The sequence below is a fragment of the Lacerta agilis genome, chromosome 1, assembly GCF_009819535.1.
Source record: "Lacerta agilis isolate rLacAgi1 chromosome 1, rLacAgi1.pri, whole genome shotgun sequence".
Classification (NCBI taxonomy): domain Eukaryota; kingdom Metazoa; phylum Chordata; class Lepidosauria; order Squamata; family Lacertidae; genus Lacerta; species Lacerta agilis.
The window spans coordinates 124,216,330-124,233,836 of NC_046312.1; the positions used below are offsets into that span (position 1 = coordinate 124,216,330).

The following is a 17,507-nucleotide window of genomic DNA, read 5'->3' on the forward strand; positions in this document are numbered from 1 at the left end:
GATCCCAACTCTCATCAATCCAAGCCAGCAAGAACAAGACTCGGAGATGATGGGAGATGCCATCCAACATCTGGACAGAACCTGGTTGACTAATCTGGTCCAGGGAACCAGCACTTTAAACTTCTACTGGCCTTACAGAAGCCCCCTGGTATAACTCTATGCCAGAGCTTTCCTAACTTTGCATGCTGATGACACACTTTTTAAGACATGCATCATTTCATGACACAGTAATTCAGTTTTGCTAGCAAACCGGACGTTAAACAAACCCCTTTCCAGCCCTGGGAGGAGCACAGGGGAACGTTCGTGTGATATACCTACACAGTGCAGCTGCCACATTAACATGTCCTGACATACAGTTTGGAAAGCTCTGCTCTACACCGTTCTTTGGATACTGCCCATTAACTACAAATGGCTGATAATTCTAAAGATCTGATATTCAATACAATTAATTCTACAATGGACTGTTAACTTCTATTGTGCTGCTCCAAAGTTTCCTCTTAGATGATACCACACAGTATTTTCTCTTGAAACAGATCCAGTTCTTTGGGGCACATGGTTACAGGTAGCCAGTTAGGATTTTTTTTTTTTTTAACCAACTCAGAAAACACAGGACATAAAACTCCATCACTAGAAGGCAATGTTTTTGTTTTAAAAAAAAATAGTTCAATTTACAACATTGTTAAAATAGATGCCATAAATAATAGCTTCTAGGCATATATTCAAAAGAGAAAATGCTTCTTAAACATAGGCTTCCACAGCAAACTAGCAGCTTAGTAAATCAACATTTTTCATTGAGCTTTATTTATTATTTATTTTTTACTCCATAGGCATGCAAGAACAAGCATTGAAATGTTTTGTTAAAACACAGTTTTAAACTGTGCCGCTACTTAAGTTGCATGGGCTAAAAAAGGAAAGATTTCTAAACCAGAGATTGTGAAGTAGCAGAAAATGACTTTTGTTCTGGACTGCTAGTTCAATTTGCTACAAAGTGACAGTGTGCTAATGATCTTTGCTAATTGTGGTAATGGTATTTAATTCCTCATTGCAGAGAAGAGTAATATCTTACCGATCCACTAACTATGCAGCCAACTCTGGACATCTAAGGTAGCCTGGGATGTTGTACTAAATCTGTTGATATATCAGGGCAGGCACTGTATTTCCTAAGGGCAGTTTTTATTACTCCAGGAAAAACTATTCGTTCCACTATAAAGCATTAACACATCAGATTTTAAGACTATTTCGTCAATACTTATCGCTCATCACCCTACGGTTTAATATATTCCAAACAAATTTGGCTTTAGTTACACATTGAAATTGCGATTGAAAACAGCAGCAAATTCAGAGACTGAATTTGTAAGGATGGTGCGAATAAGCAGTAATAAATTGTCAAGAATGCCAAATTGTTATCTATAGCTTGTTTGCTAGCTAAAGCTAAATTTTAAGACGGTGGGCAATGTTGGTGGGATAGCCAGGTGCTCTGGTGAAGTGGATCAGTGTATGAGCAGTCTAAAGATTCTCCTTAAAACAGGTAGCAGCCATGATCAGGAGTACCTTTTAGCAACTCTACATTTAGTTGAGTCTCCTGTTAGGAATTCAGCCTTTTGTGCCCTCTAGAATAGATTACTGTAACATGGTCTTATGTGGTCTTCTAAGGCTATTTGGGAGCTGCAGCTCCTGTAGAATGTCACAGCCAACCTCTTGCCTATTGTGGTAAGATGATAGCATATCTAACCAGAACTGATTAAACTACCCTGTTGGAACTGCAATCTAGCCAGCAAGATCAAATGGCAAGGACTTGGTCTCCGTCACAGAGAGTATATCAGACATAAGGAAATTTTTATAGATTTGTAGTTTCCACTTCTTGGTTTTCTTAGCTAACGTGCAGTGCTAATTTGCAACGAGTCACAAGCTCACTTTGGCCTGTTTCCAGAAGCAGTGAGAAATCATGGTTTTCTCATTTGTAAATAAAGATACAGCAAGCCTTGGGCACTTATCCTCTTCCTTTTGAGAGCCAGGAGAACACTGAAAACTTTTACTTCCTGTTTTTAAGCCAACTATAGTTTCTTGTCCAAATGCAGGGAACTGCAATTTGTTTAAACTACAGATAATGAGAATGGGGAAGAGATCTGAAACAAATCCAACTAGTTCTTACGAACCACAGTTGGGATGTCAGAGAGAACTGTCTTTATTTTAAAAATGGGAGCAGAAGCTAACAACTTCCTGCTCCTGTGAAAGACGAGTCAAGAGAAGAGGGTGTTAGGCTGTGGCTTGTTCACGTGGCAGGAAATTATGGTTTCCCATGACATCTGAACTGGGTCTTTCAATTTGAAAACATCAAAGAAGCAGCACAGATGCTGAGTTTCTCTCTTTTTCCAAAAAAAAAATAAAAAATAAAAAAAATCCTTCCAGTAGCACCTTAGAGACCAAGCAAGTTTGTTCTTGGTATGAGCTTTCGTGTGCATGCACACTTCTTCAGATACACGGAAACAGAAGTCACCAGACCCTTATATATAGTGAGAGAGTGGGGAGGGGTATTACTTAGAAGGGTGGTGGGAATGGGCGATTGGCTGATAGGTGTGGAAAACCTGTTGACAACTGTTAACGACTGCAATTAGTCTTACAGGAAAAAGCAAGAGGTGAGATGGCTAAAGATAGCTTTGTCATGTATAATGAGATAAGAATCCAATGTCTTTGTTCAGACCAGGTCTCTCCATGGTTTTAAGTTTGGTAATTAGTTGCAATTCAGCAACTTCTCTTTCCAGTCTATTTCTGGAAGGAATCTTTATTTTTTATTTTGTTTTGACTATGGCAGACCAACACGGCTACCTCTCTTTTTCCATTTGCTTCAAATTATTTTGAGTATGTCGCTTCGCAAATTCATTACTAAATCTCTCTACAATTTAATTTTTCTATCTTTCCAGCAAGTACCGACAAAACTTTATGTAATCACCAACAGTAATCACTCACATCCTATCAAAAACTTTCCCTCAACGAGCCAAGTGGTGCCATTTTCTCTCTAGAACAGCTTTTCCAAGTCGTAAGTTCCTATATGCTGTTGGATTACAATCCCCATCAACCTCAGCTAGCATGGCCAATGGTCAAGGATGAGTTGGGTTGTAGCCAGACAGCATCTGTAGACTCAAGGTTGGCAAAGGCTGCTCTAGAAGAATTAAAATAAAATGTTTTTCATTTAATCAATCATGATTATTTTATAGCTTTGCTGCTTAATTGATTTTAATCATGCTTCCATAAGCAGCCTTCACCTGTTGATAAACAGGAATCAGGAGCAGCTGAAGAATTATGGTTTTCTACTGTAATAATAATTTACAAAAGAAATGAAGAATGGGGAAACGGGTTAGAAGCATGACAGTGCCTTATTTGCATTTTCTTAAACAAATTGTTAGGAACCTACACTAGTTGAAGGTTATGTGCCATCTGCAATTTCAATACAGGTTTTGTATGGAATCTGGATAACATCTGATTTTATTATTATTTATTATAATTGATATACCACCCTTCATCCAAGGATCACAGAATCACAGAACTGTAGAGTTGGAAGGCACAACCACAGTCATCTAGTCCAACCAATCTTTTGCCCAACGTGGGGCTTGAACCAACAACCCAGAGATTAAGAGTCTCATGCTCTACTGACTGAGTTGTCCACAGGGAGGTTTACAGTATATTTATGGCTTTAATTAAGAAACAATTTTCTGCTGCAATTGTGAATTTGGTTCTCAGAAGAAGAATGAAGAAGCTAATGATAGAAAACATTTTAGGGTGTGGAGCCTGGATTCACTTCCTACCTTGTGGGTCTCAGTCACGTTCCCTGCCTTTTAACCTTTACTTTGTCACACACCGCCAAATAAATAAATAAATAGGAAAGATTCAAAAACTGGGTTTAGAAAGAAGCACAAAACTGGAGCAAACAGTTTATACTGAAATGTACTAATTTCAGTAATTTTATTCTGAGGATGGAAATAGTGCAGGTTGCAAATTTCGGGAGTGGAGGGAATCCATCGACTATGACGAGGTCAGCTACTAGAAATGCTCTTTCCAAGGTTATTATGGAGAGAGAAAAATCACAAGTAAACAGGTTCTTTATTGTAGCACAACATGAATCTGACATTTTTTGATGTTTTCTTAAATTTTCAATTTCCACTGATTTTTCGCAACATGGACAATGAGCATCTTAACATGTCCTACTGCTATGAGGGCATCCTTTGAAATATCTTTGTTTGTAATAGACTGCTTTTAGGAAAGGACATCTGAATAATTCCAGCCTTCCTCATCCGAAGGCATTTTAAAATAAAGTGCCTCTGCTCCAACCAGAGGAAAAGTCATTCTCTCAACCACCACAATCTACTGGAAGCAAAGTCCAAATTCACACACACAAACATCAACCAGGAATGCCATTCTATGAATGCCATTCTATCTACCAGGAAATGGTCACATGCAGGTGGGAAATAGTAGTATCACCTTGGTCAGCAAATGAGAAGGCTTTCCTGCAATGTTTCTCAGAAGAAGGGAGGTTTCCCTGTCCAAATAGGAATGCTTGTGCAGAAAAGAAAAGAAAGAAAGAAATTAAGTCAAAAAGAAAGTCAGTACAGTAATTTTATAGTGTATGATTAGCAGCAGACAGGTGTAACTTTTCCTCTTTACATCAGAAGCACTTCAATAATAGTTGCAGATGTATTTTAAGCTGCAAATAGGCAAGTGGTCAGGATATATACTTTTTGCATGTTTGCAAAACTACTTTTTTATCTGTGGCCAATTCTCATTTTGCGTGCCCTACTTGTTAGCAATTCTACAAAAGTATTACAGAATTAACTGTTATGCATTTAGACTACTTCTGGCTATCAGCGCATCCTGTACAACCAATTAAAAGTATTAATACAGGCTGAAAACTTCCTCTCGCATTCAAAGCTGCTTAATAATATACAGGTAAAAGCGACACATTTTCCACACATTTGCCAGGTGCATCTCAACACACCAGACTTCTCAACTGACTGGTGCATTACAGCAAAGCAAGCCATGAAAACACTTTGGTCGTTCAACGGTTTATCAAAGAAAGGACAGGTTAGTAGCAAGGACTTTTGTAGTAGTGGACTACAAGACGCCACCCAGTTTTGATTGTTTTCACCTTTATTATGCCACACTATTATGGAAACCTCTTCCAACTCCTTGGGTTGTCCCTGCTCTATGGTAGGATTCACCTAGAACCGATTGTGAGATGTTCCTCTTCTGTAAAAGGTGACTGAATGCAATAGATACACAGGAAATCCACTGAATGCAATAGATACACAGGAAATACACCTGGAAATCCTTTGGTCCCATCATAGCTGCAGTTTTTTGTTAGTGCAGTTAAACCACAGATTTACTGTAGGTGGTTGTTATGTAAACCTTATCTGTAGCTGCTGGGCATACACTGAGCTAAGCCTAGATGAGGTTTGAGCACACAAAACAAATCTGTTTCATAAACCTAGTCAAACTATTTTGATTCACAGAACAGAGCAAAGGCTAAAGTCTATTTTATTTAAAATTCTAACTCACTCTTCTAGTGACCATGCACCATTCAAGGTGTCTTACAATTGTTTAAAATCATAGTATTTGTTCACTGCAGGACTTTGAGGATGATTTTTTAATCATGTGCAGTCTCTGATTTTGCTGTTGTTAATCATATCATTACCTCTGGCTTCATTTGGTTTCTTAAGTATGCTAAGAAGTTTTGGATAGAGTGAGTTGTGGTGTTCTGTGCTCTTCTAGAAACCTGAGACTCAGCTACATTAGCAAAGAATCAACGATTTGAATGCACTATAAACATGCAACACCAGATGGTGCCAGAGAGAAGGAAATTTTTATATGTGCTTTTCCGTAGGTTTTTGTTTGTTTGTTTGTTTGTATGTTATAACTATCTAGTTTCTGACTTATTTATAGCCCCCCCCCCCGGTGTGTAGATCCACACCTGGAATGGCTAGAACAAGATACAGTAGTCCCTTCCTCACCAAGAAAAGGGTGAGGATATCTGGAGAACTGGCAGCCACCTGCACTGACCACTGCAATTAGCACTAGGTTTCTGGGTCGCATTCAGCTACAGCATTGTAAGAGGGGAGGAAGGACAGAGAAACGAGGAGAAAATCAATGGAAGAGTGGCAATGGTTGTTTTTACAAGCCACACTAAACCATAGCTTAGTGCAATGTGCATGACAAATGAGCTTTGGATGTTTAGCTTGCATACATAGATGGGAGGCGTTCAGAAGGATACACTTCTACTTAAAATCACAGCTTGCAGTATTATTTCTACCAATAACTGTGGTCAACTATGTTAGCTTAAGCAAGCCAGAAATCACTGAAGCCAGCTTGTTTTGCATTAGCTCATATTAAACTGGGTTGTGGCTTGGTGTCAAGTGCTGAAATCAAAAATTCTCATTAGAAATTGCTACCCCGAACAGCAAATTATTTTAGACAAATGCTGTAGTATTGGTTGCTTGGTTGGAAGTTGCTTCAGGTAAGATAAAGCAACTAACGGATTGATTGATTGATTGATTGATTTACTGATTAAATAAATAAATAAATAAATAAATAAATAAATAAATGTGTGGACTGCAATGTGCTATCAGAAGCAGCATCTTGTTACAATAGATTTTATCCATTTACAAAGCACACAGAAAGGTCAACCAACTGCCTGGCCAATGAATCCCTGCTTCACATGGATTCTCCTTTTGTTGCTGTTACTGAATGATATTCTAATACACAGAAAAATAATCACTTATGAGACAAGAATCAAGTAGGACTTCTTGCATAATGTTTTTTGGGGGGACCTGGAACCCCATTCAAAAATGAATTCATACATGGACACCTGGAAATCTATGAAGCAAGGTTTTATGTAAACCACTTGGTAACTATTTTGGCATGTAAGCCGCATATGTATTATTATAATAAACAAAATTATTGTTTAATACAAGAAAACAAAATATACATTAAAAGGTAAGGCTTCCTACTAGAACAACAGAGATGTGAAAATGAAGTTTATAACTCTCAAAGCCTATTGAACTTAGCAAATTCAGTCGAAGGGTTCAAATTATATTTTAAGTATGTGTAGCTGGTGCATCATGTTGCTGAACACAGGTACAAAATTCAGATTAAAAACACAGAGCCTCTTATACTTAACAATAAGAGGTAGCCTTTCTATAAAATTGCAAGTATCTACTCACAAGACAGAATAGCTTCTTATAGCTTAAAGTTAAGTTTCTGGTTTTTACAGTTACAAGTGTAATTCAGAAATTGCCAAATCCAGTTAATTATTTATTACATTTTAAAATCACCCCTCAACCCAAATATTCTCAAGGTGGTATACAACGTTGCTATAGCAGTTAGCAACCTGCTTTCCCATCCCAACCATAAGTGGGCATGCGAAAGATTACGCTATCATGAGATTCTCTTATTGTATCTCTGATGATACTGTAACAGAACATGCTTTTCTTTTCTATGAAGAAGTTCCTTCTACATACAACTGTAAAACTACAATATAACCATCGGAGTATTGTATAATAGCCAACAGCAAGAGTGATGATCCAAAAAGCACTGGTCTACCTGAGAAAAAGGCTTTCCAAAACATATATCTCTTTCTATCTTAATATGCAACTAGCTTGTGCGTGCGTGTTTGTGTGTGTGTGTGTGTGTGTGTGTGTGTAGGCATTCTAGTCATTTATAGAGGCAGTAAATTTAGATAATAAATTTTATGCCTATTCTAGGCAGCAGGTGGCAATATTGTGCAATTGATAATTAATGAAGACACAATTGTTTTATTTAGTCCTGCATTACGAAATATTCACACAAAGCAGATAGGGATATAACTCAGAGCTTTAAAGATTTTTTTTAATAAGTTCAAGCAATTATTAGGCTAAGATATTATTGTCCAAATTTGTCCCATGTCTTTGATTCTAAGACAAAGATATTGTACTACCGGGTAAGTTTCTGTAGATTTTAAACCAAAACAGTACAGTAGTTCTGATTCAGACCACTAGTGTGGTTGATTTAACTGGGATTAGAAGTCCTAGTGTTATTGTACCCTGAAATCTTATGGGAGTTTATAGATTTTCTCAAGCACTGCTTACACCAATATGAACTTGCCCATCATCTAGACCCTTCTCAAAGTGTCCTATGTACTGATGTCAGGCACTAGAAGACCAAGCCTTTTCAGGAGCAGCACCTCAGGTGTGGATGCTGTCTCTAAACCTGTGTGTGCTCAGCACCTAACTCTTTGAAGTTTTAGGGGCCAATTTTTATTTGTACAGGGCTTTTAGTTCAGTTCCCTGCTTCACTGCTGCCTTTGTAGTTTTAATGTTTTACCTGCTGCTGTCTAGGATTTTCATTTAGTTTTAATGTTGCCTGCTGGTTTCATGCTATTTGTGAATTTATTTTACTGCTTTATTTTGAATGTTTTAATGTTTTTTCTTTTTCGTTTTCAAGTTTAATTTTGATGAGGCAGGGCACACATTTATTAAATATATAAAAAGAATCGGCATGATGCAACTCTGAGAACGGACGTAGAATTTTGCATCTTCCACACTGCTGCTTTGTAAATGCAACTTGTAATGGAGTCAGCATTGCAAATTTTCTCATACGTTTTACACTGAGGAAACTAACACACACAGATACACAGGTAAGGACCCCACTAAGAACTTACAGGTGCCAATTCAGCCTCTTCTTCAGAAAAGTCAATGCGACGTCTGGCTTGCTTGCTGGAATGTTCCACAGAAACAATATGCTGTGAAAATGTCAGAGGAAAAGGATGGGAAGGGCAAAGGAGAAAGGGGTGGTGGAAGGAACTATTTATTATCATGCAGGGCAGGGGCAAGGAGCGGCAATATGAATTAAAATATATTGAACATTGAGCACCTTTGCAGACCCTGTGAGATTAGCCATTTTAGAGAAAATGAGCATGTATTTTCTCCTGTTGTAGAGCTTTACTAATAAACAAGTTTGCAGTTACATTCTACAGGGAGACAGATTAGTTGGCAGACCAACTTTGTGTTATAAAGATGTTTGCAAACGTGACATGAAGACTGGAAACCGAAACCCTGCCTTGTAGGAATCCCTTGCAAGATGAACACACTGCCTGGAAACCGTCAGGTCGTGTATGCACATCAGTGAGCAGAGGAGAAATTACCACTGGGAGGACCACAGAGAGAAGAAATGCCACGGTGCACCAGCTAAATCAGATGCCCTCATCTGACCCAGCTGCAATAAAACATGCCTCTCCTATATTGGTCTGTAAAACAGCCACACCAGGCACTGTAACTCTACAATGGAGCACGCTTCCATTGTCTCGAGACAGACTGATACCAACAGGAGAGTAGCCAAATTGTGGAGAAAACTATTATCTCACTGGTGTAAGCTAGTGCTGTCTTTTACAACACCTTTCAAGTTTTAAGATAAAATGCTGGCAGTCCTAGAGACCAAATGGGAGTAAGTCCCTTCACAGCCAGTGAGATTTATTTCTGAGTAAATGTGTACAGCATTGGATTGTGTGCATGGGAATTTCAATTAAAATATTTAGGTCTGAGTGTAAAAAAACATAGGGTTCTAATGCAGTGTTGAAGAATTTGTTTGGTATTAGGCTACCCCAGAAATGCATCATCAAAAATCAGAATGTATCACTTAATTTGCAAATATTTTAACCTACAGCTTCTCTGTGATTTTACTGTGTTACACTGCTTTTGCAGCAGATTCTAAATTGTTTATAGCCATGTTAGCTTTTAGATGCATTTGTCAGCTCCCTTATTTGTAAGCTCACTAGCTTTGTAGAAAAAGCGAATGCAAACAATTAATAGCTTACCCCAAACGTACAAACATTAGTTTTGTAACTCCTTTCCGAGTAAGAACTGCCTAAATAAAAAATAAGTTATCTGACACCAGAAAATCACCTTCTGGTGACTTTCTGATGATGGATAAACCTCTTTTTATTTAGACAGGTTTTCCACCTGCTACTGCAGGTGACTTTTTTTAGCTGGAACGGCCCACTTTTTACCAGCTTGTTTCAAATATCACATTTCTTTTAAAGGTTTGTTTTATATTGTTTTTATCTTATTTGGGTGCCATTATATAGAAATATGGGACATAATTTTTAAAATAATACATTTGCACTTATGCGATTTATATTTTACTACAGCTGACGGCCTCAGAATGCTCCATATGCAATTTCTGTTTTGAGAAGAATTGTTCTGGAAGTAATTAGTTAAAAGCTGTACCTTGATGTGGTTGGACGGTGCCACTGAGACGCCATCGTGAAAACGAAGTCCCTGCATCTTACCAGAATGGGGTTGAATATACTGACAGAACCTCACTTTCACCCTGTCCTGTCCAGGTAAACTGAAGCAACACCAATGTTGTGAGGCTACCACAAGGATTACCACTTGTTTAAAATTATTCTACTGACTACTTATGGAACAGTTGAGAAATATCCATCACATTGGTGTGTGTGCCTTCAAGCCACATACTGTTTACCAAGTCAAGCTATAGAGAGTTTGATTATTAGCAATTCTGAGCAGATAAATAAGGGGGGGGGGGATCTCTGCAGCATCCATGGTGGTTTCCAGACTGAGTATTGCTATATTCCATTCTGCCTTTTTGCTCCCACAGGTTATGGCCAGGTTCATATGCAATGCTACAACCAGGCATTGGTTTTTAAACAGGTAATAGTTAATTAAATAAACCAGCTTCATAACCCATGGCTTGAATTAACCTGTTTAGAAACCGAGTGCTGTTGGTGTTTTAAACCAGGATCCCTGCTTCATTCACAAAGCTAAACTGAGATTCTTTGAAAGCAACACTAAATTCAACAGAGGTCCTCCCCTCCTGCTCATGCAGAAGGGAAGAGGGATGAAGGGGAAGTGTGCAAGCCATGGGATTTAAATGGGTTCATAGAGGCTTGTTCGTATGAAGTATGTGACTGTGGCCTATGAACCAATATATATAAAAAGGGGGTGGAGGGAAATAATGGAGAATATCAAATAGCAATTTGCTATTTTTTGAAGGCTCTGATGTTTCACCCTTCCCGAAGCTGCCCTAAGTGTCCTGCTGTGGAAGAGAATTTAACAAAAATAAACCTGTAATGAAACTATGCATCTTCTGCAAGATACTATTGACTACTCAACTGCAAATAAGGTACAACACACTAATACAAGAGGTGTGGTAGGCCCTATATAAAACATCTCCCTTTTAGTTTTCCTCACCACTATTTTTGAACTTTTTAAACAGCAGCAAATCACAAGCCAACTCCCAAAGGGAAAGGAACCAATGGATCACATCTGCCTTCAACATCCTTCATCAACCATTTTTTAAAATGGTAGTGGAAGCCATATTTAATCCGGGACACATAATCTACATATGAACAAAATCACACACTTTAAATAAACTGTATTGTTCTTGAGAGTAGGAAGGGAAATTCAAATCAATTTCCCTCCAAATAAGAGTTCCTCCAGTAATCTTACAGCTGCAGCATATTATGTGAAAGGAATGTTGAGACGGAACCTCTGTACAACACATTTAGGATGAACACTTCCTTCATTTGAAATTTGTAGTGCATATATAAGGACTCTCATTGCAAACTGGTATGCTACTTTGAATATTTCCACTGGAGTTGTTCCAATAGAAGAGTGAAGCTTTTCTTTTCTTTTTGTTCCAAAAATAACAGATGCTCAACTGCTGATATTTATGCTGCCAACAAAGCTGCGAGCCAAACTAATATTTCAAGATCGTAACTGATCAAAATTCCTCTCCACTAGTTTATTATAAATTAACAAAATAAATAAATCACTGCTGATGCTGAACAATAATGAAGACACAGTTTCAAAACTTCACGCATATTCAAAATGTAGTATTCTGAGAGGTAGAATAGTGCCCCCTCTCAAGCCAATTACCACCATGCTGTGAAGCAGACATTATCCTGTGCCCATAGGACTTTTAACTAACAACTGTGGTTGAAACACCTTTTTGCAAAGCAGCCTTTTGGAGATCTCTTCATAGACAAGACTGCTGATTAAAATGGAATTTGAATTCCTGAAAATTGCTTGACCCTGCCTTCATCTTTCAAATGCATCATCAAAAAGGACAGGACATTATCTCTATCTATGCTTCCTTACCTACTGACCACTATTCCACAAATAGATGTCATACTACAACATGCCCAAAAGTAAAAATTTCTGCAAAATCTCAAACATACGATTCAAAATGCAGCATGCATATGCAAAGTAAGCAGATCTGCATAGACTAATTTCCAGCACCATGCATGGATTTTGGCAGAGGAGAACTCTACCAATTAAAGTTAATGGGGCCTTGCGGTGGTGGGAATAAAATAGAACTTTGCATCACATGATACGAAGTGGAAACAGCCAAGAGGAATTCTGAGTCAAAGGAAGAACAAAAGGGAGAGGAAAATATGTCTGCAAAACAGGGGAGCTTTGTTCTTGATGGAGGATAATGTATTTCTCTCGGCCAAAATTATGAAAAAAATCACCTGGGGCCTTTTCTATCACAGGATAAATGTCAGACCACTGATTCATCTATGTCACTACAATCTACTTATGATGGCTGTGGATATCCAGAATTTCAGGTAAGAGTCTTTCTCAGCTCTACCTGGAGTCAAATCCAGACCGTCTACATATCAAGCATTTGCTCTGAGCAGCTACAACCAATCTCTTGACTGGTCTTCCTGGAGCAGTGACTGTGGAAGCTATAGCCCCAACATAATCGGGGGGGGGTCATAATTCCCATCATCCATGACCACTGCCTATGCTGGCTGATACGGATAAGAGTTGAAGGTTCTCAACCCTGTCCTGAAGTGCCCTTAACAAGATTTTCCTCATACATGATGTTGTATGGCAATCTGCAAAGCACCAATATTGAACAAGACAGTACAGTGGTACCCCGTGTTACGTACGCGATCCGTTCCGGGTCGCGGTACGTAACGCAGGCGTGCGTATCACAAATGCACAAAAAAAACCCCAGAAGAAGCATGATTTAAGTGCTTCTGCGCATCCAGGGGTCGTGCACGCTCCGGAAACACTTCCAGGTTGCGGGATTTCGCAACTCAAACATCCGCAACACAGGGGGTGCGTAACCCGGGGTACTACTGTACTGAATGGAAGATATGCTGAAGTAGATCCCCGTGCTTTAAGCAGGGGATGGCCTGGCATACAAAGCTTTTCATCTAATGCGAAACAGCAACATTTTCAAAATGCGTTTTACCGAAGCAAATTGCCGAAACAGTCTCAGTAAGCTGTATGTTCCCAACAGTGCATGACATACTCAGAAACAAACTGGGCTAGCATCATGACTTTAAGTCAGCGGTCGGAAAAGTTTTTGTGACTTGGGCCAAAGTGTGTGTGCGCATGCCCATGCACGCATATGCAAATGCTATTTCCGGCTCTCCTTCAGCATGGAGGAGGCGTGTGTGTGCAGCTTCCCATTGGCTGCAGGAGCTTCCTGCAGCCAATGGGAAGCCGGCCAGCATCATGGAAGGCGTTTCCCGCTCTGCTCTGCGCGGGTTTAGCACAGCACATGGGAGCCAACTGAGTGGGTGGCGGGGGCCCATGGGCCGGTTAAACGACCCCCATGGGCCGCTTGTGGCCCATGGGCCTTAGGTTGCCGACCCCTGCTTTAAGTCATTTAAAGAAGACTGAATATATATGATAGAAATAAAACTGCAGATTCTTATGGCAAGACTAACAAATATATTATGGCATAATTTTTTGCGGACAAGAACTAGAGTTCAGCACCTGATGATGAGGACTCCATTCCATGAAGCCTCATGCCACAATATATTTGTAGTCTTGCTATTAGACCATGTTGTTTCTGCTGTAATAGAGAGGTATGGCTATACCTCTGGAAATGGTTCTTACAGCAGACTTACTAACATTACTTTATTTCCTGAAGTTACTAGAGAAAGAAAAAGAGTAATTTCAAATTTTTGTACACAGGAGAAGCTTTCTCCCACTCCAAAAGACACTGCCCCTATAGACTTCTAAACAAGAACACAACTGAAGTGCTTGACGATTATCACTAATCCAAGAGTGGAAGACAGATTCTGAGTAAGTCAAAATACTGTATATAAAGTTACATGGAAAAATTCAACAGTGTTGATAGGTTCAGCTACTGAATTTAACGGAACTTGGTGTTCTGTATTTATTTCAGACTAATTCTGGAACATGATATTAACTTTACAGTACTTGGTAGTTTTGAAATCTCTTAAATACATACTTTTCATTTTAGCCTGTATCTACATCTTCAAATGGACAGATCCTTAGGCAAATGTCCTCAGTCAATTACTTTTATCTATCATAATTACATAGAGTTGTCAAAGACCACATGGAAGGCTTCAAAATTCATTTGCAAACTATTAACTGAGAATGTTAAGGATCAGATATGATTGCCATCTCACCAAGCATGAGACTGAATGTTCTAGGCAGGTATGAATGATGTTTTATTCAGCCATTTCCTCTCAATGGTTTTATCCTTCCTTATATTACTGCTTCATTGCAAAGTCTCATGGATTAGGAACAAACCAGTATGGCATTTCACCCATTAGTCATTGTCTTGTTCTTCCCATTAATTACAGATGATATTGATGGCTCTTAGGTTTTTCTTCAAACCATATTTTATTTAATGTAGAGCTGAACTACCAGGATTCTCATTCTCCATGAGATGGAGCAAAAATGCTACATTGTCTGAAGTTCAAGAAGCATCAAACAGGTGATGGTTTGTGAACAGAAGAGCCCTGCAAGTTCAGACCAAAAGCCTGCTTGGTCTAGCCCATAGTGGCCAACCAGGTGCTTCTGGGAAGCCTGCAAACAGGACATGAGTGAAACAGCAAATGGAATTCAGAATCCTACTTCCTCTGATATTGGAGGTAGAATACAGCGATCAAGACCGCAATGGCGGCTTCACCCAGCGGTATATCGCGAGCAAAACCACTGCCGCCCCTGAGTCCCTCTGCAGTGCTGCTATAAGATCACTGTTTAAAAGGACTCATTTTGCCCAGAGAATCAATACAGATTGTGTCACCTTGACATCATACCTGTACTTATACCTCTGAGCAATTAAACAAGTGGCTTAGTCCTTCATTGCAGAATATGCACATGAAAGGAAGATGTTCGAGAAAGACAGGAAAGTAGCAATTTTCTCTAGGAAATATTTAAAATTAGTAATTTTTGCTTAGCCCAATGCATGATGTTTATTAAAACATGTTTAACAAAAGGGCACCGAGGCAGGCTAACGAGTTGCATTTTTAAAGCCTGTGAAGAATGAATCATACTGTACCTCACTAACTGGCTGTCCTTGTTGAGTCAAATCTAGTTCTTGAGGTCTTGTCACCTTATCAATGTCCAGGGAGTCCATACTGGAGGCTGCAGATGTGATGCTCGAACGGGAGGAATTGCTGATAGAACGGACTTCAGCATCACTCACAGTACCTGCTGAGGCTGTCCTCCTATGCTGGGTAGCAACTATAGGCTTGCTATCTTCCATTATAGGTTGCTGAGCTGCTTCATCCATACTCAGAGACGCCTTCTCTAATTGTGCCGTAATGTCATCCAGGGAGAAGATAGCATGTGAAGGCTTTGTCACCCGGCTAGATGACGAAGAGGACAATCCTTTCATACTACTGTGTTTAGCAGCAAGTCGTCCACCACCAGATGGTTTCTGAGCCATTTTTCCTTCTGTGGCAAAGCGTTTCATTGACATACTGTTTGCAGACTGTGACCCGATGCTGCTGAGCTCCTGCTCTATGGAACAAAGGTCTGCCATGAGCGCATCAAGATCCACGGTTTCTCCCTGATTCAAGGCTTCTGCAATGAATGACAAAAATATGATCCAGATTCTATCACAATACTCTGTTAAACATTCCACTGTTAAACACTCCACTGTTCTGATATCTAATTTATTTGGTCAGTCTACAGCAGGAATTTTCAATTTTTCTCCCCTTTCCAGGTTGACTTATTTGTGGTTTTTTATGTTTTATTGTTTACTTTTGTTATGTTACAATTATGTATTTTTTTATGTTGTAAGCCGCCTTGAGCATGGTTTAAACTATGGAAAGGTGGCATACAAATAAAATGATGTATGTATATATAGAAACTGGATGTCTGCACTGTGTTCTGGGGGCATGTTTGAGGGCAGGAATAGTCAATGTGGTGCACTTCAGATGTTGTGGACAACTTCCACTGACCCTATTGGCCGTGTACATAGGCTCTGGAAGACCCCAGTTCTAGAGTGTAAACATAGGGCAGTAGCAGGATCTACTGGCTCTCACTATTGGCTCCCTTAAACAGAGTGTTCCCTAGAACACATTCAATTCTACCACCAACTTGCCCTATATTGAAACTGTTAATATTGTTTACTACAGTTTAAAAATATAATTTAATGTTCCCTGTAAGCTGCCTTGGAAGGGTTTACATCCCAAAAGCAGCGCAAATTGCAATAAATAAATGCATTTAAATCGTTAAAACGTAAGAGAAAAGTAGTACACGACACGTGTAATTCAAAATTGTATTTAGATTTACATCTTACTAAGTTTCAGCTTATGTACCGTTTTGTTGTCCTATTCACTCTCATTATAGTGACATTACAATCTGCATTTTATAAATTTTGCGACAAGGCTTGGACCATAGTGTCAGCATTTCATAAGAAAACAAGAGGAACCTGTTGAATCAATTCAAAGGCCCATCTAGTTTGGCATCCTGTTCTCACAGTGGACAATCGGGTGCCTATAGAAAGCTCAAAAGTAGAACCTGAGCAATACAGCACTTTCCACATCTGCAATTCCCAACAACTGGTATTCAAAGGTATACTGCCGCCAACAATGGAGGCAGAAAATGGCCACCATGTCTAATAGTCACTGATAGCCCTTTCCTCCAGAAATTTGTCTAATCATCTTCCAAAGCCATCCAAGTTGGTGTCCATCAATTCTTCCAGAGTTTAACTGTGTGCTGTGTAAGGAAGCCGTTTCTTCTGTTTGTCCTGAATCTTCCAACTTTTCTGGAATGTTTAACAAGTTCATCCATTCCAAGTCCAACACTTCATTCAATAGTAAGATTGGAGGGGGGGGGGAGGAAGGGGCCAAATGGATTTAGTGCCCACTAAAAGTCATTTTAAGTGTCTTTTATAAACAGGTCCCATTCTGATGCACACGATGTTTTCTGTTATTAGAAGAATTATAAGTTTTAAGCATTTCCCCACCTCCTCCAGCTGAAAATGATTTAATAATGCACCTTACCATTTAAATTGTACATTGAAAAGCGATAGGAGAAGTTGGCAATATTAGTCTCCTGGCGAAGAGGGGATCTTTTCACTGGCTCCAAGGGCTTATCTGTATCCAGACTCTAAATAAAACAAATTGGAGACAGAATAAGCTACAACAGTGTAAAACATAAATCAGCATATTCAGACACGGGCAAATGTACTGTATTGCTTTTGTATCTGTGCTATTTTAAAGTCTTGTCATCGTCCCC

The 17,507-nt window shown here is 39.2% G+C and overlaps 1 protein-coding gene across 1 annotated transcript in view; it reads right to left on the reverse strand.

Moving 5' to 3' along the window:
• RAPH1 (Ras association (RalGDS/AF-6) and pleckstrin homology domains 1) overlaps positions 1–17,507 on the reverse strand; it is a 71,479-nt gene that overhangs the window by 17,844 nt on the left and 36,128 nt on the right. The window contains exons 3-6 of the mRNA XM_033169986.1: positions 17,273–17,378; positions 15,319–15,845; positions 8,687–8,767; positions 4,477–4,551 (exon numbers count right to left, since the gene is read on the reverse strand). Coding sequence (XP_033025877.1) covers positions 4,477–4,551; positions 8,687–8,767; positions 15,319–15,845; positions 17,273–17,378 — 789 coding nt within the window. The remainder of the gene's footprint in view (positions 1–4,476; positions 4,552–8,686; positions 8,768–15,318; positions 15,846–17,272; positions 17,379–17,507) is intronic.